General features: G+C 44.0%; 1 protein-coding gene across 1 annotated transcript; it reads left to right on the top strand.

Annotated features, from left to right (window-relative positions):
• Nucleotides 1-273: 273 nt before the first annotated feature.
• Nucleotides 274-13,659, top strand: PRDM14 (PR/SET domain 14). Its single transcript, XM_044295396.1, has 8 exons — nucleotides 274-364; nucleotides 3,530-4,118; nucleotides 4,598-4,645; nucleotides 4,739-4,896; nucleotides 5,454-5,724; nucleotides 8,047-8,249; nucleotides 11,174-11,275; nucleotides 13,432-13,659. The coding sequence occupies exons 2-8, from the start codon at nucleotides 3,539-3,541 to the stop codon at nucleotides 13,657-13,659; spliced, it is 1,590 nt and encodes a 529-aa protein (XP_044151331.1). The 5' UTR covers nucleotides 274-364; nucleotides 3,530-3,538.
• The last annotated feature ends 1,320 nt before the right edge of the window (nucleotides 13,660-14,979 follow it).

Below are 14,979 nucleotides of genomic sequence, written 5' to 3'. Positions count from 1 at the left end.
GACTCTAGGTACAGACAACCTGTAAAGCCTCCTGCGGTCAGGGGAGATGAACAGCTCTGGGGCCAATGAATACAGTCAGAGGAGTGGGAGGAGGGGCAGATTCTGGATGGTATTGAAGAAGACTTGTGGTCCACTCTGGTTTCTATCCCCCTCCTTCTCCTCCCTTTTAACCCATCTGCCTTCATTTGCCTTTACACACAAGTAAGACCCCACAGTCTGCACAGACAGCACCCTAGGCTCCAGTACCAGGAGATGGCCAGGAGGACAGGAGACATCACACCTCACTAACATCTACTCTGAGGTCTGGAGGTTAGGAAGACATGTCATCCTCCTGAAGTCTTCTCAACAGATCTGTAACAACACAGTAAGTATAACACGCATCAGGAACAGAATAGGAGTTATCCTCCAGATTACTGCTGCTGGGTCCAGGAGTTGGACACCTCCTGTGGGTGGCTGATGGCTCAGGGTGTCAATGCTCCCTCCTTAATGTGGAGAGATGTGTTCATTATTGTGACCTTTCCCCTGACCCCATGTTCCTCTCTCTGAGTGTCACGACCCTGTTGTGTCTGAGCCATGGGCTGCCATTGATCTGCTCCTTCTATCAGATTCATGGAGATGTAAGCTCCTGTGCTCAGCATCATCCAGCCATTATCTCCAGGAGCTTCCAGTAATAGACTGGTTAACCCGGCATGTGGAGCCATCACCTCTTCTATCTGGGATGGAGAAGTTGTGATCCTGGAGGTGGCACCTGTGTCCTGATGATGATGATGATGGGGTGCATGTGTTTTATAGATCAGGTGAATTGTATAGATGTGTTATATCCCAGCAGAGATCAGTGATGGACAGAGGAACTCTGCAACTCCTGGAAATGCAACTTATACCGACTTTATAGCATGCTTCTAATTGTGTGCCTGTATTATCTATCTATCTAATATCTCTATCTATTTATCTAATATATGTCTATCTATCTAATATCTCTATCTATTTATCTAATATATGTCTATCTATCTAAAATCTGTATCTAATATATGTCTATCTATCATCTGTATCTATCTATCTATTTATATATTTATCTAATATCTCTATCTATTTATCTAATATCTCTATCTATTTATCTAATATATGTATATCTATCATATGTATCTATCTATCTAATATCTCTATATATATCTATCTGTCTATCTATCTCTATATATCTATCTAATATCTCTATCAAGCTATCTAAAATCTGTATCTATCTATCTATCTATCTATCTATCTATATCAATCAATATCTATATCAATCTAATCTATCTATCTATATCTATATATCGCTATCAATCTTATCTATCTATCTATCTAAAATCTGCATCTATCTATCTATATCTAATATCTCTATTAATCTATATATCTATCTATCTAATATCTCTATCAATCTTATTTATTTATCTATCGATCGATCTATCTAATATCACTATCAATCTAAACTATCTATCTATAATCTGAATCTATCTAATATCTCTATCAATCCTATCTATTATCTATCTATCTATCTATCTATCTATCTATCTATCTATCTATCTATCTATCTATCTATCTATCTATCTCTCATACATACACAGTACCTGATGCAGGGATTTAGCTTGCTGCTTTTTCCCTTTTCTTGTTACCTTTTGGATATAACTTCTCTCAGAATTTGCTGGATGTGATTATTGTGTAGATTGTCATTAACCCTTTAGGTGCTGGGTTAGTAGCAGCGGGCTGCGGTACTCTGGGATTCCAGATAAAAGTAGATATATACGAATGGTATTCACACATGACATATTCAGGCTGCGGTTCCTGTGTGCCGTCTCCCAGGTTCTCCTCTTCTTACCAATCAGGCTGTACCAGGGCTCACTGTGTAGTGCTGAACATCTGTGATAGGCAGGGGGTCAACAAAAGGAAAGGCAAATGTTTGTGCGGGGGCTTGAGTATATAATAATAATAATAATAATAATAATTATATATGTTCGTTATCAGTTTATTCTGCATTATTTGTATAAAAATAAAATTAAGAAACCCAAATAAGTGATTTAGTTCCAGCAGTTGACGGCGCTACAATCAGAGACGCAGCGTGTGACGCTCCATGTACACGTCTCTGCGTTATTTGCACACTCGCGGTTCCCTGCAGTGGTGAGGGGTACACCGGGGTGGGGTGATGGGCTGTGTCCGCTCGGGGTTAGCTCCATTGTGGTGAGGGGTACACCGGGGTGATGGACTGTGTCCGCTCGGGGTTAGCTCCATTGTGGTGAGGGGTACACCGGGGTGATGGGCTGTGTCCGCTCGGGGTTAGCTCCATTGTGGTGAGGGGTACACCGGGGTGATGGGCTGTGTCCGTTCGGGGTTAGCTCCATTGTGGTGAGGGGTACACCGGGGTGATGGACTGTGTCCGCTCGGGGTTAGCTCCATTGCGGTGAGGGGTACACCGGGGTGATGGGCTGTGTCCGCTCGGGGTTAGCTCCATTGCGGTGAGGGGTACACCGGGGTGATGGGCTGTGTCCGCTCGGGGTTAGCTCCATTGTGGTGAGGGGTACACCGGGGTGATGGACTGTGTCCGCTCGGGGTTAGCTCCATTGTGGTGAGGGGTACACCGGGGTGATGGGCTGTGTCCGCTCGGGGTTAGCTCCATTGTGGTGAGGGGTACACCGGGGTGATGGACTGTGTCCGCTCGGGGTTAGCTCCATTGTGGTGAGGGGTACACCGGGGTGATGGACTGTGTCCGCTCGGGGTTAGCTCCATTGTGGTGAGGGGTACACCGGGGTGATGGGCTGTGTCCGTTCGGGGTTAGCTCCATTGCGGTGAGGGGTACACCGGGGTGATGGACTGTGTCCGCTCGGGGTTAGCTCCATTGCGGTGAGGGGTACACCGGGGTGATGGGCTGTGTCCGCTCGGGGTTAGCTCCATTGCGGTGAGGGGTACACCGGGGTGATGGGCTGTGTCCGCTCGGGGTTAGCTCCATTGTGGTGAGGGGTACACCGTGTCCGCTCGGGGTTAGCTCCATTGTGGTGAGGGGTACACCGGGGTGATGGGCTGTGTCCGCTCGGGGTTAGCTCCATTGCGGTGAGGGGTACACCGGGGTGATGGACTGTGTCCGCTCGGGGTTAGCTCCATTGCGGTGAGGGGTACACCGGGGTGATGGGCTGTGTCCGCTCGGGGTTAGCTCCATTGCGGTGAGGGGTACACCGGGGTGATGGACTGTGTCCGCTCGGGGTTAGCTCCATTGCGGTGAGGGGTACACCGGGGTGATGGGCTGTGTCCGCTCGGGGTTAGCTCCATTGCGGTGAGGGGTACACCGGGGTGATGGACTGTGTCCGCTCGGGGTTAGCTCCATTGCGGTGAGGGGTACACCGGGGTGATGGGCTGTGTCCGCTCGGGGTTAGCTCCATTGTGGTGAGGGGTACACCGTGTCCGCTCGGGGTTAGCTCCATTGTGGTGAGGGGTACACCGTGTCCGCTCGGGGTTAGCTCCATTGCGGTGAATTCTAGTAATGATTCAATTTCTCTCCACACAGGAGCGGAGGATGGCAGTGTCCGTGCCCAGCAATGCCCCCCATGCCCCCAGCATGGCCTCCTATTACCCCACATTCATGCCCCAGGGTAACCCATACCTAGGCATCCTGGCCAATACCCCCCACGACCTGTTCCATCCCCTGAAGTCTCTGGGGAGACTAGTCACCAAATCCTCACCCCTGGGGCCCATTCATTTCAGGGACATATCGTCCATCCTCACCCACAGCCCTCCCCCCCGGGAGCCCCTCTTCCCTCACTCTACATGCCCCATGTTTGGTAAGACCCCGAATGGACTGAGCAGTAAGGAAGCCCCCTGCCGTAATAATAATAATAATAATAATAATGGGCACCCGCTGGAGGCAGGGTTCCTCCTTAATCCTCCACACAGCCCCAAACCAAAGAAGTCCAAGGGGGCCCCTGTAAGGAGTTCTCCCTGTCTGGAGGTGATGAGCCCGGGGACCACCTACCAGTTCACAGAGGAGGAGCTGCACTCTGTCCTGTACGGGTACATGAGCCCCCCCGCGGAGCAGAGACCCCCGACCCGCACCACACACGCCATCTCCGGGCTCCGTATCCCGGACCACTGCACAGGTATCTAATTGTCTGATATCTGTCTATTATCTATGTATCTAATCTGTCTATTATCTATGTATCTAATCTATTATCTATGTATTTAATCTGTCTATTATCTATGTGTCTAATCTGTCTATCTATCTATTATCTATGTATCTAATCTGTCTATTATCTATGTGTCTAATCTGTCTATTATCTATCTGTCTGTCTGTCTATCTATTATCTATGTATCTAATCTATCTATTATCTATGTCTGATATCTGTCTATTATCTATGTATGTCCGTATCTAATCTGTCTATTAACTATTAAATCTCTATCTATCCATTTATCTATTAAATTATCTATCTACCAATCAATATCTATCTATCTATTTATATATATATATATATATATATATATATATATATATATTCTGTCTATTATCTATTAAATTATCTATCTATCTATCTATCTATCTATCTATCTATCACTTATCTATCTAATGGATTTGCCATAGGAGGAGAGCCCCCATCTGTGGACAGGGAATCGCTGCAGTTACCGGAAGGTATGGATTATTACCTATATGTTCTGCTCCATTATACACTGACCCCCGTGTTTATTCTGAGGACGGACGCTAATCGGAATCCGTATATTGTAGGACTGATAGTGCTGAGAACGAAATATGGAGCTTTCCCCCAGTCCGGGGTCTTCAGTACCAGAGTCATCCCAAAAGGGGTGAAATACGGCCCCTTCCAAGGGAGGGTGGTGAACACCAGCGAGATCAAGATCTACGATGACAACTCTGTGATGTGGGAGGTGAGGAGGCGCCACTACTACTACTACTACTCTCATCTTCCCATCGCTGACTCTATCAGATCATTAACCATGATCTATTATTTCCACCACCATCTATAGAATATCCTTATATTTCGTTTTTTTTTTGTTAGTTGAAAAATAGTTCTAAATAATTCTCTGATTCTTCTAGTTATGATGTTGATATTATTATTATTTATTACATTATTAAAAAGACGGCATTTTCCTTTTTTCTCTTTTATATCTTTGTTCCTGACTGTATTATATTTCTTTTATGAATATTGTTCTCTTCCTACTATTATTCTCTTTCCATGTTATTATTGTTCTTATATTTATTTCTATACTATTTCTATATTTGCTTTTCTTCATGGCCATTGCTCCTCTCCAGCTCGCAGACCTGATATTCCGTTCATCCACATTTATTATTATGTTATTATATTATTACAATTACAGACATGTACAGTTATATTATCGCAATACCTAGATGTCATCATTGTATTATACGTTTTCAGACGATTCATGAAGGGACTGGTTTTAAATGTCTGTTTCCCCCCGGGCAGATCTTCGAGGAGGGCAGGCTGAGCCACTTCATAGACGGCAAGGGGGCATGCGGTAACTGGATGGCGCTTGTGAACTGCGCCCGATTCCCAGAGGAACAAAACCTGATCGCAGTCCAGTGTGAGGGCGACATTTACTATGAGACCTGCAAGGAGATTGCGCCCAGGCAGGAGCTGCTGGTCTGGTATGGCGACTGCTACCTGCAATTCCTGGGCATCCCAGTCAGCCTGAAGGGCATGGATGAGGGCAAACATCCCTTCCAGCAGACTGAAGGTATGTAGGCCACCTACCTGTGTGCCCTTCACTACATTGTAATTGTATTATTCTAATATTAATATAACCAAATAACACAAGACATTAGAATCCTATACAATGTAATGCTAGATAATGTCATTATAGGCTTATAACTCAGCAGGAAATACTAGATGATAATAATAATAATACTAGATAATAATAATAATTTTTATTATTATTATTATTATCATATAGTGCCACCATATTCCACGCTTTACAAAGTCAGAATTATTTAAAATTTGTATATAAAAAGAAACAATAGCACAATATAAAGGTACATGTCCTCAACACAATGTAACATGCACATCATATCTGTAGATTATAATATCTTACCTATAATATAACAGCTCATTATCCTACAGTGTAAAATAAAAGCATAATAGATTAGCAGAGCATAATACCAAACATATACATCATAGGTATGATAGTTTACAATTATTATTAGGGCACTGTAAATGAATGAATTGTAACAATATGTATCAGACCATCATAACAGGACAAAGCCCACTGACCCCTTTATATAAAGATAGTACAGAATAATACAGTACAGCAGAATATAATAATATATATTACACCATCATGATATTATATAAGAGGGAATTACACTACCTATTAGAGCCCAATGACTTCATATAAAAATACAGTACAGTATAATACATACAGTAGAATATAACAATATATTACACCATCATGACATTATATAAGAGGGTATTACAATACCTTTTTATAGCCCGGTGACTTTATATAAAATACAGTACAGTATAATACATACAGTAGAATATAACAATATATATTAGACCATTATGGAATCATATATGAGGACATGAAAATACTTTTTATAACTCAATGACTTTATATAACATATGGTATAGTACAATATTCACTGTAGTTCCCGCCAGACCCATTATTTTTTTAAAATTTATCAGTTTCTAACTTTCATAAAGCTTTAATAAACATTTATTAAACATAAAGATATATTGGACCATCATGGCATCACATATGAGGACATTAGCACACCTGTTATATCCCAATAGTTTTCTATCAAGCTATAGTACAGTATAGTACAGTATAGTACAGTATAGTACAGTATAATAATCATAGCATACATCACTGCGCAGATAATAAGATGCAATAATCACACATAGTATACTCCTATAGTACTAGCATGGCTGGCCGGTCTGTTCATAGAGTGTGGGTGTAATTTGCCTGACAGGTAAAGGAGTTTTTCTTAAACGTACGGTAATCCTTACTAGTAAAGTCCAGTTGTCAGTTGTCGGTAATTGTTATTGACATTAGCATATTCTGATGAGCAGGATTATCTGCCCAGTCATTAGCTGCTAATGATTCAACCACTGGAAAGTACAACTCACATTAGGCTTTGATTTGTAATTTCTCTGGTACATGTGCTCTGAATGATTTCCCCTTATTGGAAATTAAAATGGTTAGTAATTCCCAGCCCTATTACAGTAGGGGAACCCCGCCTAGTACATGTTATCCACTCCAAGGGAACCCCAAAGCCATTCCTGCCTCTGATAAGATCGCCGCATCTGGCAATGCCGCATAGGGCCACACACCACCAGATCCCTAGTGACTACAATGGGATCCGACAAGGATCTGGCCACTTTCTGGCATAAGTGTTGGCTTTTTGCCAGAACAGACTACAGAGTTTATGCCGCATTTTTGAACGTAACCTAAACGTTCTCTAAGACCGTGTTCACACTTGCGTTTTGGTTTCCGGTTTTGAGATCCGTCAGAGGTTCTGAAAACCGGACCAAAATGGTTCAGCCGGATGTTAACACTTTCGGATGCATCCGTTCCTTTGAGATGCGGTTGTGTTACATCAAAATGGAACAAACCGTATCCGGCACTAAAATCATTGTAAGTCAATGGGTGACGGATCTTATTTTTTTTGACATCCGAAAAAAATGTATCCGGCATCATTGAATTACATTGATTTTGCTGCCAGATCCGGTTTGTTCCATTTCGCAGTTTTGCAGCAGTTTTGTGTCCGGTCAAGCATCTCGATGGGGAGAAAACTGAACCGTTTTGGCCTGGTTTTGAGATCCTCTGCCAGATCTGAAAACCGCAATGCCACAACGCAAGTGTGAAACAGCCCTAAGGCGGAGTTCACATTTCCGTATTGAAGATCCGGCTGCCTGATGCAGGTGTCAGGTCCGGTTGCTGCTGTGTTGTGGGGAACCTCTAATCGGGGCTGGTTGAGAAATATTTGCGTGCGATGTGAGAGCAGCGTGTGATGGCTTATCAGGGATGTCATCCTGTATTTGTCTCTTACCCCTGCAGATTCTGGAGAGGGATTCAAGTGTGAGAGATGTGGTAAAGTGTTCGCCTATAAATATTACCGGGACAAGCACCTCAAGTACACCCGCTGTGTGGACCAGGGGGACAGGAAGTTTCCCTGCCACCTGTGTAAGAGGTCCTTTGAGAAGAGGGACAGGCTGAGGATCCACATCTTACATGTTCATGAGAAGCACCGACCCCACAAGGTGAGTGCCGCCTGGATCCAATATTCTTCTTCTTTGATGATTATAACTGATCAGTTTTTGCCGACCTGTGGCATGGGGGCCACATGTGGCTCTCCAGCTCTTGGCAGTATGTTAAAGAGCTGACCCTAGTAGCTGCAATTGTGACAGCTAATTCTGTGGCAGCCAGTGGCGTACATGTAGAAGTAATGGCCCCATAGCAAGGATCAAACCAGGCCCCCCAGACAGGACAGAACGGTTTATGCCTAAACCCCTTTCTATGACCCTTGGGCCATTTTTCCACTGCTTCATTTGCTAAAAGTTGTTCCTTTAGAGAGTAGAGTCCTGACCAAGTTTTTACCTCCAGTAGAACAGGGGATGATCCCAACAAGGACTGGGCCCCCTCTTGCCCTGGGCCCCATAGCAGTCGCATGGTCTGCCGCTATGGTAGTTACGCCCCTGGTGGCAGCTAATGTGTCTCAGTTAAATTTTACCTAAAGTTACACCATTTCTAAGTTCTCTCTCTGTATATTTGGTATCCTGTTGGATATAAATGTTCAGTATATGGTTGACATCTAAGCAGCTGCTTCAGGTTGGGTGGAGGTTAATCTACTGATACATATTATGTGTAGCATATTTATCAGTATAGCGCCATGCCATAGTGAAGTGTTTCTCAGCCCACGAGTAAACAGCCCATGTCGTATTCACCATAGCAAGATATCGGCCCTCATAAGAGATAGTCGGCATTCTGTTCATAGAAAGGATGCATTGTAGCTGGAAAAAGTACAAAGGAGAGCGACTAAATTGATAAAGCGCATGGAGGGTCTTAGTTATGTAGAAAGATGAAAAGAATTCAATTTATTTAGTCTTGAGAAGAGACTTCTAAGAAAACGTGTAGAAATCTGAGTTTCACTTCCTTCTGGGATTCATGTCCCCACCTATCACTTGGTTGAACTTGATGGACTTATGCCTTTTTTAAACCATATTGACTATGTAACTATGTGCTGATGGTCTTTTGTGGTAATGGCAGAGAAGCTGATTTGCCCCCACAGGTTGGATTGCACTTTTTAGACAATGTACTTTCCTTTTTAGTTTCTGATCTGTAAGTGTTTGATCTACATGTGCATTTCTCTGTGTTTGCTGTGTTTGTATAGTGCTGAGGTATATGTTGTCACTAGACAAAAAGAGAGTAATAATAATTACAGTATGATCAGCTAGGTTCGGCCGAGCATGCATGTGTTCTGAAACAGCATGGCAGCAATTTACTGCCAGGCACCTCTGGCAGCCACTTGTCTGCCCAACCTGTGGCCCTCCAGCTGTTGCAAAACAACTACCAACGTGCCCGTACAGCCTACAGCTGTCGGCCTAGTATAATCCCAAATGGTCACAGCACTCAGCAATAGTCTGGCTTATTTTAGGGTGTTCGTCACGGTTCTGTTCCTGACTCCACCTCAGGATCCATCAGCCTAGAGGAGGGCATGGTGGGAGTTGTAGTTTTACAACAGCTGGAGGGTATGTTGAAATCCAACATGCATGCTCATTTTTGCCTCCAATATAGTCAAATAGCTCATAAACACTCCTCAAACCAGTTTGACAATAATTAGTTATAAATAATGTGCAGATAATAATATCTGCAGATATACGCTGAAAGTGAAAGCTGTAGATCAAAAACTGTTGAAGTTTTAAAAAAAAAGACCAAGTGGAAAAATTATTTTTAGCCCAAAATAAGTAAAATGCAATGATAAAAAAAATTGTCCCCGAAGATGTTTATAGGTCTTTAATGCAAGGGCTTCTGCTAGTTTTTGTAGAATTACAAGTCCCAGCCGGTAAGATTCTCCAGCCGATCAACTGCTCAGCGTCTTCAGCGCTGCCTTACACACACATCCAGGGATTTATGGTCTTTTCTGTCCAGCAGAGGAAGAGTTAAATGGAGTCATGGGTGGCTGCCATTATCTCAGTAGGCTTTGGCTGGAGGCCCCTTATTTAGATCTGAAAGGCTTGTAAGCTGAAATAGATCCAGGTCTGGCACGCTGAGACACACTTCCATTTCACGGGCCAGCTTACATTATTTAACAGTTCAGTTGACTGAGATGATTTTCTTGAGTGTTTTACACATATTTGGAACTAATGCATTGTGCGTAATATTAGAGATGTGTCTAGGATCAATACATGGTCATAGGCATTGGAACCTGGGTGCACACCAAAAACATACCCTAAATTACTAGTGCCCTCCACTAATGGTATTTCGGTTGGCATAAGACTTATTTATTATACTGAAATGTGATCTGAAACCTATTAGTCCAAAGGGGCTCTAAACCTAATGTACAAACCAGATAGATGGAGGAATAAAGCGGCAATCGCTGAGGAAGACACTTCTTCAGGCTTCATATCTGTAACCCAGTAGAAGACACTGCAGTCAGGGGTGCACCTAGCCTTTCTACTGTCTGAGGTGAAAACTGAAATGGTGCCCAATTTCTTAACCTAACCCCTTCCCTTCAGACCATGCCCCTTCGGCTGCCCCCTTTTGCCCCTACCTGGTGCTGCCTGAGGCGATCGCCTGACCTGGCCTCATTGATGGTGCAGCACCCCTGACTGCAGTCCATCTCTCCACAGCCCTAAATTGGCTGCATTCAACTGCTCAACAGATTGAGTTATATTAGGGTTAGTGGCCCTTTAAAAATATCAAAGTTTATCTAATTTGGTAGATAAACTTTGACCCAGGGATGAATATGTAATCTGCTGCATTGCTTGTGCATGAAGCCGGCGCACCAATCCACCCGGTGTAAAGGCATAGAGAACACATTATGACATGAGATGAGTTGTGCCAAGTAACAAACTCAGCTATGCTGCGTCTCAGTCTGCTAAAACTACCGTATATTCTGCATACTGTAAATCTTGCATTTTGTTCCTTGATCGTTTGATTGACACATATGTACATTTTATTACAGTGCACGGTATGCGGGAAGAGCTTTTCTCAGTCATCCAGTCTCAACAAGCACATGAGAGTTCACTCGGGTGAAAGACCCTACAAGTGCGTCTACTGCAACAAGGTAACCGCGTTCACACTGTCACAGCAGTGCTGAGATTGCAATACTAAATGCAACTATGGATGAGCAAAATGATACGATTGGTATCTTTAAAGGGGTTATTTCACACTTTTTGGTGCACCACTAAATGAATAGGGTTGCTCCTGCTGAGTCCTGATCACTACATGTGCCTACTCACCCCTGTTCCTGCGCTGTACCAGTGAAATAAACTGGTAGGACTTCTGAACAGCGCACATAAAATAGAGAGGACTCCTGAGCACGAGCTGAGAAGTCCTCGCCATGTATTCCAGCGTGGGTTTGCCAGCGCACATCGGGGTAACTGGGGGGATTATGCACATATCACCTAGAGATCGGGACTCATATGGAGCAGCACTATTCCTGTAGTAAGTGACAGACTCCCTTTAATCTGATTAGATGTTGAAAGCATATTCTTGTGGAAAACGCTCAATTAAAGGGATTTTACGAGTGTTTTATACTGATGACCTATCCTCTGGATCGGTGGGGGTCAGACTTATGGCGCCGCTGCTGACCAGCTGTTTGAAGAGGCCTCGGTGCTTGGTAAGCTGCAAGGAGGTCATGGCACTCACCCGCGCCGAGGCCTCTTCACACAGCTGATGAGCGTGGTGCCAGGAGTCGGGGCCCCACCGATCCTGAGGTTAGGTCATTAGTATAAAACACCCAGAAAGCCCCTTTAAACCAATAGTCTGGGTGGTATTTATCTGATATGTGTGAGCTATGAGCTGTACATGCTGACCAGTGTACTATGATGGGCCACATTTCCCGTCTCCATATGTTGTAATGTATGGCATTATATCCATAGGAATTCAGGGGCTCATTTATCAAACTGGTGCAAAGGAGAACTGGCTTTGTTGCCCCTAGCAACCAATCAGATTCTTCCTTTCATTTTTCAACGGAGCTGTCCAAAATGAAAGGTGGAATCGGATTGGTTGCTAGGGGCAACTAAGCCAGTTCAACTTTACACCGGTTTGATAAATGACCCCCTGAGTTCTTACTTGGTCTATGATTAAGATGATCTTTACCTGCACAAATGGTGGCCGTACACCTCAGATAGTAGACGGCAGCTATTCATCTTGCCCCCCCCCCCCCCCCCCCCATACCCCAACACATTGGCCAAGTGTACGCCTGTTCTTTAAGGGGAAATGGAAATAGGCCACTGCCAGACAACTCTGGTGCCAACTCATGTCCCTTGAGAATAAAAGGATCAGGCATGTTGAAGTCCAACATGTGAGACCCTCCCCATGACGTCTGCTGTTGGGGGAGAGTCAGGTCACCCCCGTCCACATTAGGCTAGGTTCACATCTGCAGCAGAGGTTCCATTAGAATTCCCGGTTGCAGATTCCAGCCAAAATGCAAGCTAACCACAGCCTACCACGCTAGATTGTCTGACAGAATGATGGACACCATAACCAAAACCAGTGATCCCCATTATACTCAATCTGATTAATTTTTTTAAATGTCTTTCTGTTGCCAGGCGGGAACAGTAGAACAGAGATATGTCACAAATGCCAACGTTCACCTACTGTTCATGGTCATGGAGGATCTGTAACTTCTCCTGATATGTCTTTTTAGTAACTACTTGCATACCCATTTAAAATATCAATTTTGGAGCATCTATTCCTTTGTCTCTATGTTGTATCCTTCCTTTATTATTCCTGCTAGAAGTGATGAATACATTGCTAGCGGTTTACAATGAAGGTCCAGATGGGTGTTACCAGTTGGGGATGTGTCCCTGCACAATCTACCACTAGAATGCCAGGGGCACCCCCCAATTGGTAACACCCATCTGGACCTTCATTGCAAACCTCTAGTAATTAATTCCTAAAGAGTAGCAGGAATTATAAAAGAATGGCTCAACATAGAGTCATAAGTATAGATGTTCCAGAATTGTTATTACATAGGGAACGCGAGTAGTTACTAAACTGACATGTCAGGAGAGGTGACAGCTCGCTGCTCGGTTCCAGTGTCCATTATCTATTTAACAGCACAGACATTGCGTTCAGTCCCTGTTATTGTCTTATGCCTCCAACATCTGAAAACGTTTACCTGCTGCTCTTGAACTCTTCAGAAGTGGGGCAATTATTTTCGGACCATCCCCTACTACTGTCCCACATTGAAAAGTTCTTTTTTCTCTCCATTAGGCATTTACGGCTTCCAGTATCCTCCGCACCCACATACGACAACATTCTGGAGAGAAGCCCTTTAAGTGCAAGCACTGTGGCAAGGCCTTTGCGTCACATGCCGCCCACGACAGCCACGTGCGCCGCACACACATTAAAGATAAAGGCTACAGCTGTACTATGTGTGGACAGAACTTCATGGAGCTGGAGGAATTCCGATATCACATGCAGATCCACTCGGCTCTCTAAGCATCTGCCCTCGCTCCCCGCCTGTCTCACTTAGGCCTCTTTCACACAGGCGTGACGGATTGGCTCCGGATGCGTTCAGGATGCATTCAGTGAAACTCACACCATTTTGCAAGCAAGTTCAGTCAGTTTTTTCTGCGATTGCGTTCAGTTTTTTCCGCGCGGGTGCAATGCGTTTTGATGGGTTTTTCACGCACGTGATAAAAAACTGAAGGTTTACAAACAACATCTCTTAGCAAATATCAGTGAAAAACGCATTGCACCCGCACTTGCTTCCGGAGGCAATGCATTTTTCACTGAAGTCCCATTGACTTCTATGGGGCCAGGGCTACGTGAAAAACGCAGAATATAGAACATGCTGCGTTTTACACGCAACACAGAACTGATGCCTGAAAAAAACCGCTCATGTACACAGACACATTGAAATTAATGGGTCCAGATTCAGTGCGGGTGCAATGCGTTCACGTCACGCATTTCACCTGCGCGGAAAACTCGCTCGTGTGAAAGGGGCCTTACTGTGCCAATTCTATTTCATTTCCTTATCGTACGTTATTATTTATTATCATTCAGAAGCTTGTAATATAAAAGACAATATAAGTAACTTAAATCATCCTGGAACATAACACTTAACGCCGACACAGTCTGGTCTGAGAACTAGATGCTTTAATTTATTTCTTTCTAATTTATGCATTTTGACGATGTCTTGTACAGAATTACGTTTGTTAAATATATACAAATTACATTAAGTTTGCTGTGGCATGATGTTTTGATTTCAATAAGTAATTGGTAAGAAATTTACAATGTACTGATATTTAAGATGCCTGTACATATTGCAATTAATACCTGGCAACTGGGCAGATATCACCTTGTGTAGGGGCAGTGGCGTGCCTAGGTTCCTTGACACCCGGGGCGGGTCCTTTCTCTGGCACCCCCCTCCCCAATACTTAAAAAAAATGGTACCCCTTCACAGTAGTAATGCCCTCTTTGTGCCTCCTTCACAGTAGTTGTGTACAGATGTGTGCCCCCTAACAGTAGTTATGTCCACATTGTGCCCCCTTAAAGTACTTATCCCTTCATTGTGCCCCCTTCACAGTAGTTATGCCCTCATTGTACCCCTCTCACAGTAGTTATGCCCTCTCTGTGCCCCTTTCACAGTAGTAATGCCCTATCTCTGCCCCTTCACAGTTGTAATGCCCTCTTTGTGCCTCTTTCACAGTAATAATGCCCCTTAATAGTAGTAATGCCCATTGTCCCCCTTCACAGTAATGATGCCTATTGGGCCCCCTTAATAGTAATAATGCCGGTTGTGTCCCCTTAATAGTA

The sequence above is a fragment of the Bufo gargarizans genome, chromosome 5 (genome assembly GCF_014858855.1).
Source record: "Bufo gargarizans isolate SCDJY-AF-19 chromosome 5, ASM1485885v1, whole genome shotgun sequence".
Lineage (NCBI taxonomy): Eukaryota > Metazoa > Chordata > Amphibia > Anura > Bufonidae > Bufo > Bufo gargarizans.
Note: the sequence above shows the minus strand (reverse complement) of the source record. Positions and strands in the feature narration are given on the sequence as shown.